Source organism: Suricata suricatta, chromosome 15 (assembly GCF_006229205.1).
Source record: "Suricata suricatta isolate VVHF042 chromosome 15, meerkat_22Aug2017_6uvM2_HiC, whole genome shotgun sequence".
In the NCBI taxonomy this organism is placed as follows: Eukaryota; Metazoa; Chordata; class Mammalia; order Carnivora; family Herpestidae; genus Suricata; species Suricata suricatta.
This window is the reverse complement of record NC_043714.1, coordinates 16029718-16044874: the sequence shown is the minus strand read 5'-3', so window position 1 is coordinate 16044874 and position 15157 is coordinate 16029718. Positions and strand designations below refer to the sequence as shown.

Here is a 15157-nt window from a genome sequence, read left to right as displayed (position 1 = left end):
GACTATTAATAAAGTACATATATTTGTAGATGGGATGATCTGCAGGAAGAGTGGAGAGATGACAGTAATTCTTTCAGCTAATGAATACTTTTAGGAGTATTTCTAGTAGAAACAGTCCCATGTTCCTAGTTTAAATTTACATTTTGGCCAGTTTATTTTATGGTCATAGATACGTGAGTTCAGAGTTAATGTTTGGTATCTTTGGGTGACTTTAAAAATATAAAGGGGGGGTGTCTTTAAAAATATATTTCATTTCACTACTCAGCCATAAAAAAAAGAATGAAGTCTTGGCATTTGGAACAATATGAATGGACCTAAGGGAATTATGCTAAGTAAAATAAGACACAGTAAGACAAGTGCCATATGATTTTATTTATATGTGGAATCAAAAAAACAAAAAAGCAGAAACAGACCCATAAATACAGAAAACCAACTGATGGTTATGGGGGTGGGAAGGTGGGCAAAATGGGTGAAGAGGTGTGGGAGGTACAGGCTTCTAGTTGCAGAATGAAAAAGTCATGGGGATGAAAGTTAAAGCATAGGGACTGTAGTCTGTGGTATTAAAATAGTATGTGGTGACAGGTGGTAGCTACACTTGTGGTGAGCGTAGCATAATCTATAGAGTCGTCAAATCACTGTGTTGTACACCTGAAACTAATGTAGCATTGTGTGTCAATTATACTTCAAGGAAAACACATAAATAAATTTCATATAGGTGTTAAATTTTAAAATTTAACTTCATAAATTGCAAAGTAGAAAGGGGTGCCTGAGTGGCTCAGTTGGTTAAGCATAAATTGCAAAGTAGAAACTTCAAATTGCCTTTTTCAAAACCTAATTAGAAAATTAAAATGAGGGCGTTCCTGGGTGGCTCAGTCTGTTAAGCTATTTTGCCTCAAGTCATGATCCTGGGGTTGTAGGCTGGAGCCTCACATCGCTTAGTGTGGAGCCTGCTTGGGGTCCTCTCTCTCTGTCCCTCTGCCCCTTCCCTCAAATAAAAAGAAGATTGGAATGATGAGCTTTTAAGCCCACATTTAACCCCATGTAACCCCATGTATTAGTAGTAAAAGTTAGGAAAATGAAAAATAGAAAAATGTTTCATTTTAACATACTTTTTAAAAATTAAAGATTGCTTCTTAAAGAGGAAAAAAAGTCAGATAAACCAAAAGAAAAAACACCCGTAATACCACTGCTATATATAACTATTTAGATAGAACTGAAGATTTTTAGGAGAAAGGATTTGAGGAAGACAAAGTTTGGACAAATTAATGATGATGATGGTACAGACTTTTTTCTACATTTATACATACACACAATATGTTGAATATAAATATTTTACTTTTTACTGTAGAGAAACAAATGAATTGTAAAGTAAAATTGGGACACCTGCGTGGCTCAGTTGGTTAAGCATCTGGCTCTTCAGAGTTATGCTAAGGTCATGATCTCACAGTTTGTGAGTTCAAGCCCCACGCTGGGCTCTGCTGATATGACGGACCCTGCTTGGGATTCTATCTACCTCTCTGTCTGCCCCTCCCTCGCTTGTGTGCACTGTTTCTCTTTCAAAATTAATTAATTAATCCAAAAAATTTTAATAAAGTAAAATTAATTGAGGACTAATAAGAATATGAATTGATATAATATTTGCTCAATGTTTTACCAAGCTATTCCTATTCTCTGAGTTTGCTTTCTAATGAAATGGTAGAAAAATAATTCTCTCCCTTTTTGTAAGATCTACTTTCTTAGTAACTTTTTTTCTTATTTTTTTTCTTAGTAACTTTCAAATAGACAGTACAGTATTAATTGTAGTCACTATCCTGTACTTTATACTCCCATGACTTATTTATTTTGATAACTGGAAATTTGTACCTAAAAGTCTTTCATTTTGTTTTTGTTGTGATTTTTTTTTATTAGATTCATGAAGAGGTATAGATGGTTCCATTAGATATATTTTATTAGTATTAACACCGAAGAACAGTTATCTTTGTGCTGCTTCAGTTAAGTTTTTCTGAACTTGTTTGAGGCACTATTAAAAGGAAAAATCTCATTTATACGGTTCATTCATATACATTCATTCAACAAATGTTAAGAGTGATACTGTCTACCTAGCATTGTGCCAGGCCCTGGAAATAGAAAGTCAAATAGACCAGTGACCTTTTCCTGACTTTGAAAGGCTAGTCTAGAATGCTACAAAGAATGCTAGAGAAGGTAACACCTAAGTTGAGTTTTATAGAATATGTAGCAATTATTGGCCATTGGGAACCAGAGCATTTTGGTGGTGGTGTTTTGTAAAACTCAAGTTTAGGTATGATGTGAGATAGGAGAGAATACAAGGATTACTCTTGTCTGTCATGAAAAAGGAGCTTGGACTTTACCTTATGGCAGTATGGAGGACAAGATTGGGGGGAAAACCAGTTAGGAGGTGGTGGCAGTAATTCGCATAGGAAGGCCTGAATCAGGGCACTTGTAGAATTGATGGAGACAAATGCAGTGTAGAGCCATATGATGCTGATGGGGCACTTGTGCAGAGTCACAATCCCTGTTTCCTGATCCCTAATCTCTTTTTTTGTTCCTTTGCCAATGAGTGGAAGTATCTGTATACTAAAGGAAATAATTTGCCTCCTTTTTCCTCCTAACCAGTTGTTGATGCCATGGATTTCTGTAAGAAAAGACTGCGGATAGTTCTGTCAAATTTGTAGTAACACAATTTGACCTCTGGTAGAGGTTTAATATCAGTGGAAAGGGAAGGTTTAACCTTTGGAATGATAACAGAGGATTCAAATCCTGGCTCTGCAACTCACTAGCTGTTCGACCTTGGGAGAATTGCTTAAACTCTGAGCTTGTTTCTATTTCTGTAAAATAGGACTTCGTTGTGATGAGAAAATGAAACTATGTAAAAGTTCCAGCTCAGAGCTGGGTAGATAATAGAAGTTTCGATTTATTTATCCTTCCCTTTAGCAACAGAGCATGCATACTCAGTGGGGCCACATACTGTTCTGAAAGGGGCTGAATTTGGTTCTTGGGAGATGGAAAGGGTGAAAATAACTTTTAATGAATGAAACTCTGATATACTGTAGTACGTAGATAAACACTATATCTGAATATCTGTAGTATTCAAATGTATGAAGGAGGCAGCTTAGGAATATAATGCCTTAAAAGGATCCTTAGGAACAACTAAAAAAAAAAGAAGGATCCTTCGGGGGACAGAATGAAAACAGGGTTAATAAACACTCCAGTAGAGTTCTAATTGGTTAGAGTTCTGCCTGCTTAAGTAAGGAATTAGTTATGTAAAACACTAAGAAATGTCATTTCATTTTTTTACTAGTATTTAATGGTGGTCAGTTCTGAAGAGTTCACTATTTTCAGACCTCTTTAGACTTTTACCAGAAAAACTTACGTGCTACCATTATAATTTTTTATGTTTTCCAAATAAATTATATTCTGATATTTTATAAAATTGATATTGATAAGTAAATGAAAGGTTATCATAGAAATAATTTATCCAAATGGAGTTTAATGATAAGTTCAGCAATCAGAACTCCTACTAGAAGTTGTTCATTCTGTATTTGGAGGATTTTATTAATATTAAAATTTTAAATTTGTATGCCCACCCTTAAATTTAGCCATACTATATCATTAGTGAATGAAGAGTTCGTGTGTAAGTAAATGTTCTAGTCAACGGAAACTTTAAGTGCCTAGGCTTTTAAAATGTGCATACTTTAAACTGATGTACTGAATAACTTGAGCCAACTGCCATGCAAATTCTTATTCTTGTTTATAAATGTAGGAAGGGGTTAGAACTCTAAGAGATTGCACGTACATGGTGATTAAGCCACGTCATCCAGTAACCTCCATTCAAAGCTCAGACTCAGTATTACCTTCTAGTAGGAAAAATAAAAACCTTTTTTTGTTAAGATTAACTTGAAAATTCTGATTGTAAGAGTAGTGCATATACATTATCAGATGAGAAAATAGTGAAAGTAAAAGGAAACAAAAACAACCATTCCAGTAGTTACCAGAAGTAACTATTATGTTCCTTCCATTTTTTATTACCTTTTTGAACAGTGATTATCTTTCTTAACTTTTTATTCGAAACTTCTTATTGAAATAGTCACTGTCAAAGGATGTTCTTGAAAAAGTATTTTGTGAAATGGTGATTTGCTTGGGGACATTTTATGGACTTCTAAAGGTTATTCTAAATCTCTTCAACAAGTCATTCCCCACCTTCACCCCCCGCTAAATTTCTATTTTAAAAAGTCAACTTTGGAACAACACAATACAACATCAGTTACTTATCTTCAGTCTGCCTATTTACTTTTCTCCTTAGCCCCGTCCATCTATTTTATTTAGTTTTAACATAAATATAGAATACACTATTCTGTATTCTACTTGTTAACGATAAATATCTTCCTGTAACTAACTCTGTTAGTTTAGTTCAGTGTTGAGAAATACTTGCCTTTGAATTGGATCGAGTCTTCACATGTATTTTGTTTAATATGCCCAGTATTGACTCCTGCAATTTTAAAGACATTTTGAATTTGTTTCTACATTTAAAATTTGGGAGAATCCACATGGAAAACCTAGGTTTCTGGCTTCTCCTGAAAGGCCATCTGGTCTTAAAACATTGGGCTTACACTCCACTATGATGGCACTTAGCAGTGGCTGCCACCTTCAGAGAGGTCATGGGTTTCCTAGTTTACCACAGCCCATCACTCCATGTCATCTCCTGTGTTACACCAAGCTGCCTCACTCATTTAGGAGTTCTGCCTTGCCGTCTCTGTTCAAGGTTAATTATTAAGCAACCCTGAGTTGAATTCTTTTGTTTGTTGCTAATACTGTCTGTTTTTATTTTACAGGAGAAGATGTGTGGTCTTATGCAAAGGGACTTCCTCACATGTTCCAGCAGGGTGGAGTGTTCTACAATATTATGAAGAAAACCATGGGTATAGTTAATGATTTTATTCTTAGATAATATCTCCATTTAAGCCAACGTAAGATTAAGGAAGATCAGATAGTATTCTTCTAAAGCTATTTCCTGGGTAGCTTAGTTAGTTGAGCATCCATCTCGATTTCGGCTCAGGTCATGATCCCAGGGTCATGGGATCGAGCCTTGCACTGAGCTGTGTGATAAACATTGAGCCTGCTTAAGATTCTCTCTCCCTCTCTTCCTCTGCCCTTGTCTCCTTCCCATGCTTTCTCTCTCTCTAAGATAAAAAAATTAATAAAAATAAGGCTCTTTCCAACATTTATTTTAGGTATATATTCTTCAGCAGTCTGCCTAATTAAAATGGATTGTTCTTTTAATATGATCCGCTTATTTTCTCGTATAAAAAGACTAAAAAGTTTCCTATCATTTTCTTGCTCCTATTTTCTCATTAAATTACGTATATGATTCTAAGGACAAATTATGAAATTAGAATGAAATTATTATGAAATTGTAATGCTAGTGACTTCCAGAACCAGATAATACAGTATTTCTGTGGTTATTGTATTTCGGCTATTACTATTATATACCTCAGTGTTTTCTGGATTTTAAGAAATAGTTCATTTTACATTTAATTTCTCAGATTGTGTATGCATTGTAAAGATATGTGCAAGTATGCAACTGTATTTTTAGAGTTTTCAGGTCTTAAGAGAAATGTTGGCTGTGTGTGTGTGTGTGTGTGTGTGTGTGTGTTTGGACCTCACATGTTTTTTTCAAAGATTTCATGTGAATCATTTTGGTCCTAGACTTTATCACTTTGGCTTTTCTTATTTTTTCACCTATCTGACCTCTGTAGACATTAAATGCATAATCACTATTTATGGTTCTTATCTCTTACACACTTTTTTTCCTTTAAAAAAAATAACCCAACTTGGCTGTTGTAGAAATGTTCAAACATATATAAAAGTAGCAAGAATACTATAATGCGCCCCTGTTAACCCACCACTTGTCTTCAGCAATTATCAGTACATTTCTATTTACCTCAACTGGACTATTTTAAGATAAATCCAGACATAATATAACTTAATCTTTAAGAATTTCAGTATGTATCTCTAAAAGTAAGAACTTCCCTTAAAAAAAAATAAATACTATTATTACATACTAAAAATATGAAAAAAATTTAAAACATCACCAAATATCCAGTGAGTGTTTAAATTTCCTTGATTTTTGATTGACTCAATTTTTTTTTTCTTTTAGTTTATTTGAATCAGGGGCAAAAGAATGACTGCCTGCCTTCCTTTCTCCCTTGATCTCCTTTCATTCCTTTCTTTCTAAAACAGGATTGTTGGAGCATATTTTGCAAATAGTAAAATTCACCCTTTATAGGTATTCAGTGTAATATGAATATTCACAAACATATACAGTCATGTAGCCACACCATAGTCAAGATACAGAACATTTCCATCATTCCAAAAAGTTGCCTTGTGCTCCTTTCTAATTGATCCCTTACCCCTACCCCCAGGCCCTGACAACCACTGATATTATTTCTGTCTCTTTGTTTGCTTTTTTCATTATTACCATATAAATGGATTAATTTAATACAACCCTTTGTATCTGGCTTCTTTGATTTAGTACAGGGGTTGGTAAACTACTGCTTGTGGGTCATATCAGGCCTGCTGCCTGTTGTGTATAAAGCTTTATCAGAACACAGCCCCTCCCCTCAAAAAAAGAACACAGCCATACTCATATTGTCAATGGCTGCTTTCATACTACAATAGCAGTTGAATAGTTGTAACAGAGACTATATAGTCTGAAAACATAAAATATTTACTGTGAGGGTCCATTACAGGAAAAATTTGTAAATTCCTGTTTTAAAACGCTTAATGCTTTTGATATTTCATCTATCTGGCTGAATATATTAGTAGTTCATTGTTTTTTTTTTTTTATGCTGAGTAGCATTCCATTGTATGGATCTGTCACGTTTTTAAAAATGCATAGCCAATTGAAGGAATATGGATTATTTTCAGTTTTGCTCTACTATGGATAAGGTCTTTTGTGTATAGGTCTTTGTGTGTGGACATACGTTTCACTTCCCTTTTGTAAATACCTATGAGTGGGATTGCTGAGTTATATGGTAAGTATATGCTTGTCTTCCAAACTATTTTCCAAAGTAGCTGGATCATTTTGTATTCCTACTAACACTGTATTGGAGTTTCAATTGCTCTGTATCTTTACCAGCACTTGGTAGTATCAGGTTTTGTTTTTAAAACTATTTTAATAGGTTTATTGTACTATCTCATAGTGGTTTTAATTTGCATTTCCCTAATATCCAATGATGTTGAGCATCTTCTCATATGTTTATTTGCTTCCTACTTCTTCCTTTGCTCTTTGTTTAAAATGTTTTATTTATTTTTGAGAGAGCATGAGTGGGGTAGGGGCAGAGAGAGAATGGGACAGAGGATCAGAAATGGGCTCTGCTTTGATTCCAGTGAGCCCTCCTTGGAGTTTGAACTCATGAAATGTGAGATCATGACCTGAGCCAAAGCTGGACACTCAACTGACAGTCATCCAAATACCCCATCCTTTGCTCATTTTTAAATTGGCTTGAATCTTTTCTTTTGAGTTTTGAGAGTTCTTTATATATTCTGGGCACACATCATTTTTCAGGTAAATTTTCTGTAAATATTTTCTCCTGGTTTGTAATTGGTGTTTTCATTCTCTTAACAGTATCTACTGAAGAGCAGAGATTTCAATTTTGATAACCAGTTTAACAATTTTTTTCTTTCATGATTTATATTTTTTGTGCCCTATCCAAACAATCCTTGCCTACTCACTCAAAGGTCACAAAAATTTTCTTCTATGTTTTCTTCTAGGAGGTTTTATAGTTTTAAGTTTTATATTTAGGTTTATGATCTATTTCAAGTTGATGTTCTTATATGTTGCAAGGTATGAGTTGAGGTTCATTTTTTTTTTTAATGTATGGATATCCAATTGTTCCAGCACTGTTTGTTGAAAAAAGTATATCATATCGATTGAATTACTTTGGTACCTTTATCAAAAATCAGCTGACCATGGATTATATACTTGAAAAGGGTATATGCAAAACCTAGCATCAGTAAAATTATTTTTAATAACCAATTGACTATGTATGTGTGGGTCTATTTTTAGAGATTATTTTCTGATCTATATGTCTCTCTTTTAACCAATACTGTAGTCTTGATTATAGTATCATAGTAATTTTTGAAATTAGTTGGTGTGAGACTTCCATCTTTATTCTTTTTTTTCCTAGTTTTTAAAGTTTTAATTTTAAATTCTAGTTGACATAGAGAGTAATATTAGTTTCAGGTGTACAGTATAGTGATTCAACACTTCCATTTAGCACTTGGTCATCACAACGAGTGCACCCCTTAATGCCCAAACCTATTTAACTCTTCCCCCACCCACCTCCCCTCTGGTAACCATTAGTTTGTTCTCTGTAGTTAAGAGTCTGTTTTGGGGCGCCTGGGGCAGTTAAGCCTCTGACTTCAGCTCAGAGTCTGTTTCTTGGTTTGCCTCTTGCCACCCCCCCCACCCACCTTTTTGTTTCCCTTTGCTCATTTGTTTCTTAAATTCCACATGGTGAAATCACATGGTATTTATCTTCCTCTTTTTTTTCCTATATTTTATCTTATTTTTGAGAGACAGAGAGAGACAGCACGAGCAGGGGAGGGTCAGAGAGAGAGGGAGACACAGAATCCGAAACAGGCTCAAGGCTCTGAGCTAGCTGTCAGCACAGAGCCTGACGCGGGGCTTGAACACACAAACTGTGAGATCATGACCTGAGCTGAAGCCGGATGCTTAACCAACTGAGCCACCCAGGCACCCCTATCTTCCTCTGTTTTATTTCACTTCACATAATACTTTCTAGCTCTATGTCATTGTAAACATCTTTATTCTTTACCAAAAAATTGCTTTGGGTATTCTAGGTGCTTTGCTTACCCATATAAATTTTAGAATCAACTTGTCAGATTCTATAAAAAAAAAATCTGGGATTTTTATTGTGATTTGTTGACTAAATAAATCAAATTGAGGATAATTGATATTTTTACAGCACTGAATCTTCTGATTCATGACAGCTTTGTATTTCTCCATTTATTTAATTTCTCTCATCAAAGTTTTGTAACTTTCAGCATATAATTCTTGCATATCCTTTGTTTTGGGAATGCTCTTGTAAAAGATGCTTTTTAAAAATTCCAATTTCCTTTTGTTCTTTGCTAGTGCGTAGAAAATAAGATTGGTTTTTATGCATTGACCTTGTAAGGTGTGACCTTGCTAAATTCACATATTATAGTAGCTTTTTAGCAGATTCTATGGGATTGTCTATGTAGGTTATATTTTTTGCAAATAAAAAAGTATTTTTTTTTTTTTTACTGAGAAGTTATATCTTGAATGGATGTTGAATTTTATTTGGTGCTTTCTTCCTGTATCTGTTGAGATGATCTTACAGTTTTTCTCTTTAGTTTATCAATAGGGTGAATTAGATTGATTTTTGGATGTTGAGTCAACTTTGTGGCTGGATTCAAATCACTAATGTTTTGTTGAGTGTTTTGTGGCTTCTTATGTGGTCATAATGGCATGTAATTTTTTTTAATGTTTATTTATTTTGAGCATGAGTTAGGGAGAGGCAGAGAGAAGGGGAGATTCCCTAATAGGCTCCATACTGTCAGAGCACGGTCCGACATGGGACTCAATCCCATGTACCAAGAGATTATGATCTGAGCTGAAATCAAGAGTCAGACATTAAACCAACTGAGCCACCCAGGCACCCCCGTATGTAGTTTTCTTGTAATGACTGTTTAATCAAGGTAATGTTGGCTTGATAAAATGTTTGTTTCTCTTTTGTTTTCTGGTAGATTTTTTTTGTTGTTGTTTGTTTTTTTATTTTATTTTTTTATTTTTTTAAAATAGTTTATTGTCAAATTGGTTTCCATACAACACCCAGTGCTCTTCCCCACAAGTGCCCTCCTCCATCACCACCACCTCGTTTCCCCCTCCCCCTTCCCCTTCAACCCTCAGTTCGTTTTCAGTATTCAATAGTCTCTCAAGTTTTGCGTCCCTCTCTCTCCCCAACTCTCTTTCCCTCTTCCTCTCCCCCTGGTCCTCCATTAGGTTTCTCCTGTTTTCCTGTTAAACCTATGAGTGCAAACATATGGTATCTGTCCTTCGCTGCCTGACTTATTTCACTTAGCATGACACCCTCAAGGTCCATCCACTTTCCTACAAATGGCCAGATTTCATTCTTTCTCATATTTTCTGGTAGATTTTTGTAATAACTGATGTTACTTCTTTTTTTTTCCTTCAAATTTTTATTTAAATTCTAGTCAGTTTACATACAGTGCAGTTTTGGTTTCAGGAGTAGTATTCAGTGATTCATCACTTTTGTACAACAAAAGTGCTCATCATAACAAGTGCCCTCCTTAATACCCATCACTCATCTCTCTCATTCCCTGCACCCCCTTCCTCCATCAACCCTCAGTTCTTTGTTATTAGGAGTCTCTTATAATTTGTTTCCCTCTCTTTTTTCCTCTTCCTCCCATCCTTTCATTTCTTTTGTTCCTTGAATTCCACATATGAGTTCAATCATATGGTATTTATCCTTCTCTGCCTGACTTATTTCATACTCTAGCTTCATCCATGTCATTGCAAGTGGCAAGATTTCATTCTTTTTTATGCCTAGGTAATATTCCATTGCAATATATATCACATTTTCTTCATCCATTCATCTTTCCATAGTTTGGCTATTGCTCATAATGCTGGTATAAACACTGGGGTGCCTGTACCCCTTTGAATCTGTATTTTTGTATTCTTTAGATAAATACTTAGTAGTCCAATTGCCAGATTGTAGGGTAGTTCTGTTTTTAACTTTGAGGAACCTCCATACTGTTTTCTAAAGGATCTTATTTCTTAACTATTTGGTAGAATCCATCAATGAAGCCATCTGTACTTGGAGTTTTCTTTGCTGGACATATTAAACTATGAATTTCTTTAATAGAGTCCTCTTAAGATTATGTCTTTTTTCTTGTGTAAGCTTTGTTTTGTTTTTTAAGAAATCTATCCATTTCATCCAAGTTATCAACTTTATTGACATAAAATTTTTATAATCTTCCCTTACTATTTATTTAATATCTGTAAGGTCTCTAGCTCTTTCATTTCGATACAGGCAATTTGTGCGTCTCTTGTTTTGCTGGCCAGTCCAGCTAATGGTTTATGAGTTTTATTGATCTTTCCAAAGAAACAGTTTCTGGTTTCACAGGTTTTCCCGATTGTTTTTCTGACTTCGTTGCATTGATTTCTGCTCTAATTAGTTTTTCCTTTTTATGCTTGCTTTGGGTTTAATTTGCCCATTTCCTTCCAGTTTCTTTATATAGAAGCTTAGATTATTGTTTATAAATTTTTATTCTCTAATAAATTGGCATTTAAAGTTCTAAATTTCTCCCAGCATCCTTCCCTCTGTTTTTTAAATCTCTTTCTTTTTAACTTCCTATTTTCACTTTATTCTACATCCTGAACTATACTGATACCAGTTAATAGTTTTTTAAAAGTTAGTATTTAATTAGGATTGATCATGGTGTTTTCTGTAATTAGGGTAAGTATGCAATGTCTTTCATGCAGCTTTTGTTTTGCATGTGGGGGAGGGAGGTGGTGAGTGGTTGTAGGAATGATTCTTGATTATTTACTAAACAATTTTTATGTTTCTGGTTTGAAATTATTTTTAAACTGTTAGCTGTAATGCTAAGACAATTTAATAAAGAAAGAATAATTTTTTCAACATATGGTGCTGGGATAACTGGGTATTTAAACACAAAAGAATGAAATTTGACCTCTACCTCATACCAAATGTATCTACTTCCTGGGTATAGGAAGTAAAACTAGAAAACTCTAAGAAAAAAAAAATAGGCCTAAAATTTCTTGACTTTGGATGTGGCAAAACCTTAGATATGACACCAAAAGTACAAGCAACAACAGAAAAAAGTAGATAAGTATAAAAAGCAAACTTTTGTGCTATAAAGGATACTATCAAGAAAGTAAAAGGACAGCCCACAGAATAGGAGAAAATTTTTGCAAATTATATACCTGATAATAGATTTGCATCTAGAATATAAAGAACTGATCAATAAAAAGGCAAATAACCCAATTAAAAAATTGGCAAAATCTGTATAGATGTTTCTCTAAAGAAAACCTGTAAGTGGCTAGTAAGTACATGAACTGGTGTTTAGATGCTCAGCATCACTAACAATCAGAGAAATGCAAATCAAAACCACAATGAGGTAGTACTCCACACTCACTAGTATGGCTATAATTAAAAAGGCAGATAATAAGAACTATTGGCAGAGAGAAACTGGAACCCTCATACTGCTGGTAGGAATGTGAAATGGTACAGCCATTTGGGAAAAACGGTCTGGCAATTGCTCAAAAGATTTAACATGGTCACAACCCAGCAATTCTACTCTTAGGTGTATACCCAAGAGAGATGAAACCTGTCCACACAAAACTTGTACACAAATGGCCATAATAGCATTATTCATAACAGTCAAAAGTGGAAACAACCCAAAATTTCCATCAGTTGATGATTGGATAAGTAAGATTTAGTATATTCATACAACGGAATATTATTCAGCAATTAAAAGGAATGAAGTGCTCATATGTGCTATATCATGGATGAACCTTGAGAATATTATGTTACATGAAATAAGCCAGTCACAATAGACCATACATTCTACTATTCCATTTATATGAAATGTCAAGAATAAGCACACGTAAGACAAATCAGTGTTGCCTAGGGCTGAGAGTTAGGGAAGGGGGAGGAAATGAGAATGATTGCTTAATGGGTTTGGGTTTCTTTTTGGTGTGATGAAAATCTTCTAAAAGTGATTGTGGTAATAGTTGCACAACTCTGAATATACAAAAAACCATTCAATTGTGCACTTAAAATGGGTGAATTGTATGTGAATTATTTCTCAATAGAGCCATTATAGTTTTTTAAATGATACCGGTGTTACTTATCCTTATTAGGAAGTAGTTTAGAGCTCTGAAGTAAGAACATCTGATATCAAATTTTGGTTCTACCATTTACTCCCTGTGTGCCTTTTTTCTTTTTAAGATTTTTTTTAAAAAACCTTTTTTTTTTTAAACTTTATTTATTTTGAGGGAGAGAGAGAGCCTGAGCAGGGGAGGGGTAGAGAGAGAGGGAGAAGGAGAGAGAGAGCGAGAGAGAGCGAGCAAATCCCAAGCAGGCTTCGTGCTGTCAGCCCGTAGAGCTGAAACTCACAAACTAGGATCATGACCTCAGCTGAAATCAAGAGTTTGAAGCTTAACCTACTGAGCTACCCAGATGCCCTTACCTGTGAGACTTCTAAGTCTCAATTTCTTCATTTGTAAAGTGGATATTATAATCTAGGTGTTGTTAGGATCAAATGAGATCCTGCACATGAAACAGCAAAGGGCCTTGCATCTAAAAATAATTAGCTAATGTCTTTTATTATTATTAGAATTTCAGCTGTTATTTGCAGAATAATTAAAATTCTTTTGACTATAACAGCCATTTGAAATGGGTCATTGTCAGAAAATTATTTTACTCCTCAAAATAAAATTTCTTCTAATATTTGTGGCAAAGTTTTACCTCTTTTCAAAAAAAATATTATTTAAGTATTCTCTACATCCCACGTGGGGTTTGAACTCATGATCCTGAGGTCAAGATTCGCATGCTCCTCTGATTAAGCCAGCCAGATACCCGATTTCTCCTTTTTTTTTTTTTAAGGACAGATCCATGTGGCAAATCATTGTTATTATCCTGTGGTCAAGGAATCAAAGTATATCAAGCCCTTTTCACCCCAAAATATATACCCATATCCTCCAAAAATTAGAACATATTTCTCTTACTTTTTTCAAATCCACTCTAACAGATGATTATATCTACATTTGAATAGGAATGTTTCTCTATATAACTAAACTAGACTGTTAATATTCCCAGTCTTTATATTTGGAAAGATATTTTAAAATTCATTTGTTTAAGGGGTGCCTGAGTGGCTTAGTTTGTTGAACATCTGACTCTTGGTTTAAGCTCAGGTCATGATCTACTGGTTTGTGGGTTTGAACCACATTGGGCTCCATGCTGACAGTGCAGAGCCCACTTGGGATTCTCGGCCTTTCTTGGCTCCTCCTCCTCTTTCTTTCTCCATCTCTCAAAGTAAACAGATGAACAGAAAAAAATATTAAAGTTCATTTGCTTAAAATGTAGTAAGATTCTTTGCAGGTCTTTATACAGAGATAAATGCAGACATGAATGACAAATTTTGTTTGAAAACTTGTATAGATGTCTTTAACTTTATAATGTGTTTGAACTTTGTGAAAATAGACATTGAAAATTATGCTGTATACATTCTCTGATTTGCTTCTTACATGCAACAGTTTTTCAAATTCATTCATGTATATGGGTCAACTACATTTTCACTGCTGCATAGTATTCTATTGTATCATTTTAATATTATTGATCTGTTCTCCTGATGCATTTTCGGGTTGTTTTATATAAGGAAGAATGTAGCTATAAATATTAGTATACATATTTTTTGGTGTATCCAATGTGATGGAATTATTGATATGTGATATAGGAATTTTAATACACTTTGGTTCTTAAAAGTCAAAGGACTGTGTAAGTTACATAAGATGTAAATGATTATGCTTAAAGGGGTCACATCCCTCTAAGTATCTGCAGTGATTTTTTAATACAATTTAAATTTTTTTAATAATATAAAAGGTCTAGAAATTATAGAATTGGGAAACTATAATTTTTATTTTTATTTATTTTATTTTATTATGATTTTTTAAATGTTTTATTTTTGAGAGAGAGACCGACAGACAGACAGAGTGAGCAGGGGAGGGTCAGAGAGAGACACAGAATCTGAAGACAGGCTCCAGGCTTTTAGCTGTCAGCACAGAGCCTGACACAGGGCTTGAACCCACGAACTGCAAGATCATAACCTGAGCTGAAGTTGGCCGCCTAACCGACTGAGCCACCCAGGTGTCCCACCTATAATTTTTAAATATTTGTTTTATACATACATGTTTTGGCCAGATTGTAATGATAGTACTTAGATTTGTTTCCTGCTTATTTGTGCACATTTTACTATATATGAAACATCATAGGTTTCTTATTTATGTCAATTATTAATAGCTGGATATTACTTCCATTAGGGAGATAGA

At 34.4% G+C, this 15157-nt stretch overlaps 1 protein-coding gene across 3 annotated transcripts in view; it reads left to right on the top strand.

Annotated features, from left to right (window-relative positions):
* The window catches only part of VCPIP1 (valosin containing protein interacting protein 1), a 30468-nt gene that overhangs the window by 6600 nt on the left and 8711 nt on the right, over nucleotides 1-15157 (top strand). For all 3 annotated transcript variants that reach the window (XR_003903079.1, XR_003903080.1, XM_029923248.1), the window contains exon 2: nucleotides 4851-4937. Coding sequence is in view for 1 of the 3 variants with exons in the window: in XM_029923248.1 (XP_029779108.1) it covers nucleotides 4851-4937 (87 nt within the window). In the remaining 2 variants the exon portion in view is untranslated. The remainder of the gene's footprint in view (nucleotides 1-4850; nucleotides 4938-15157) is intronic.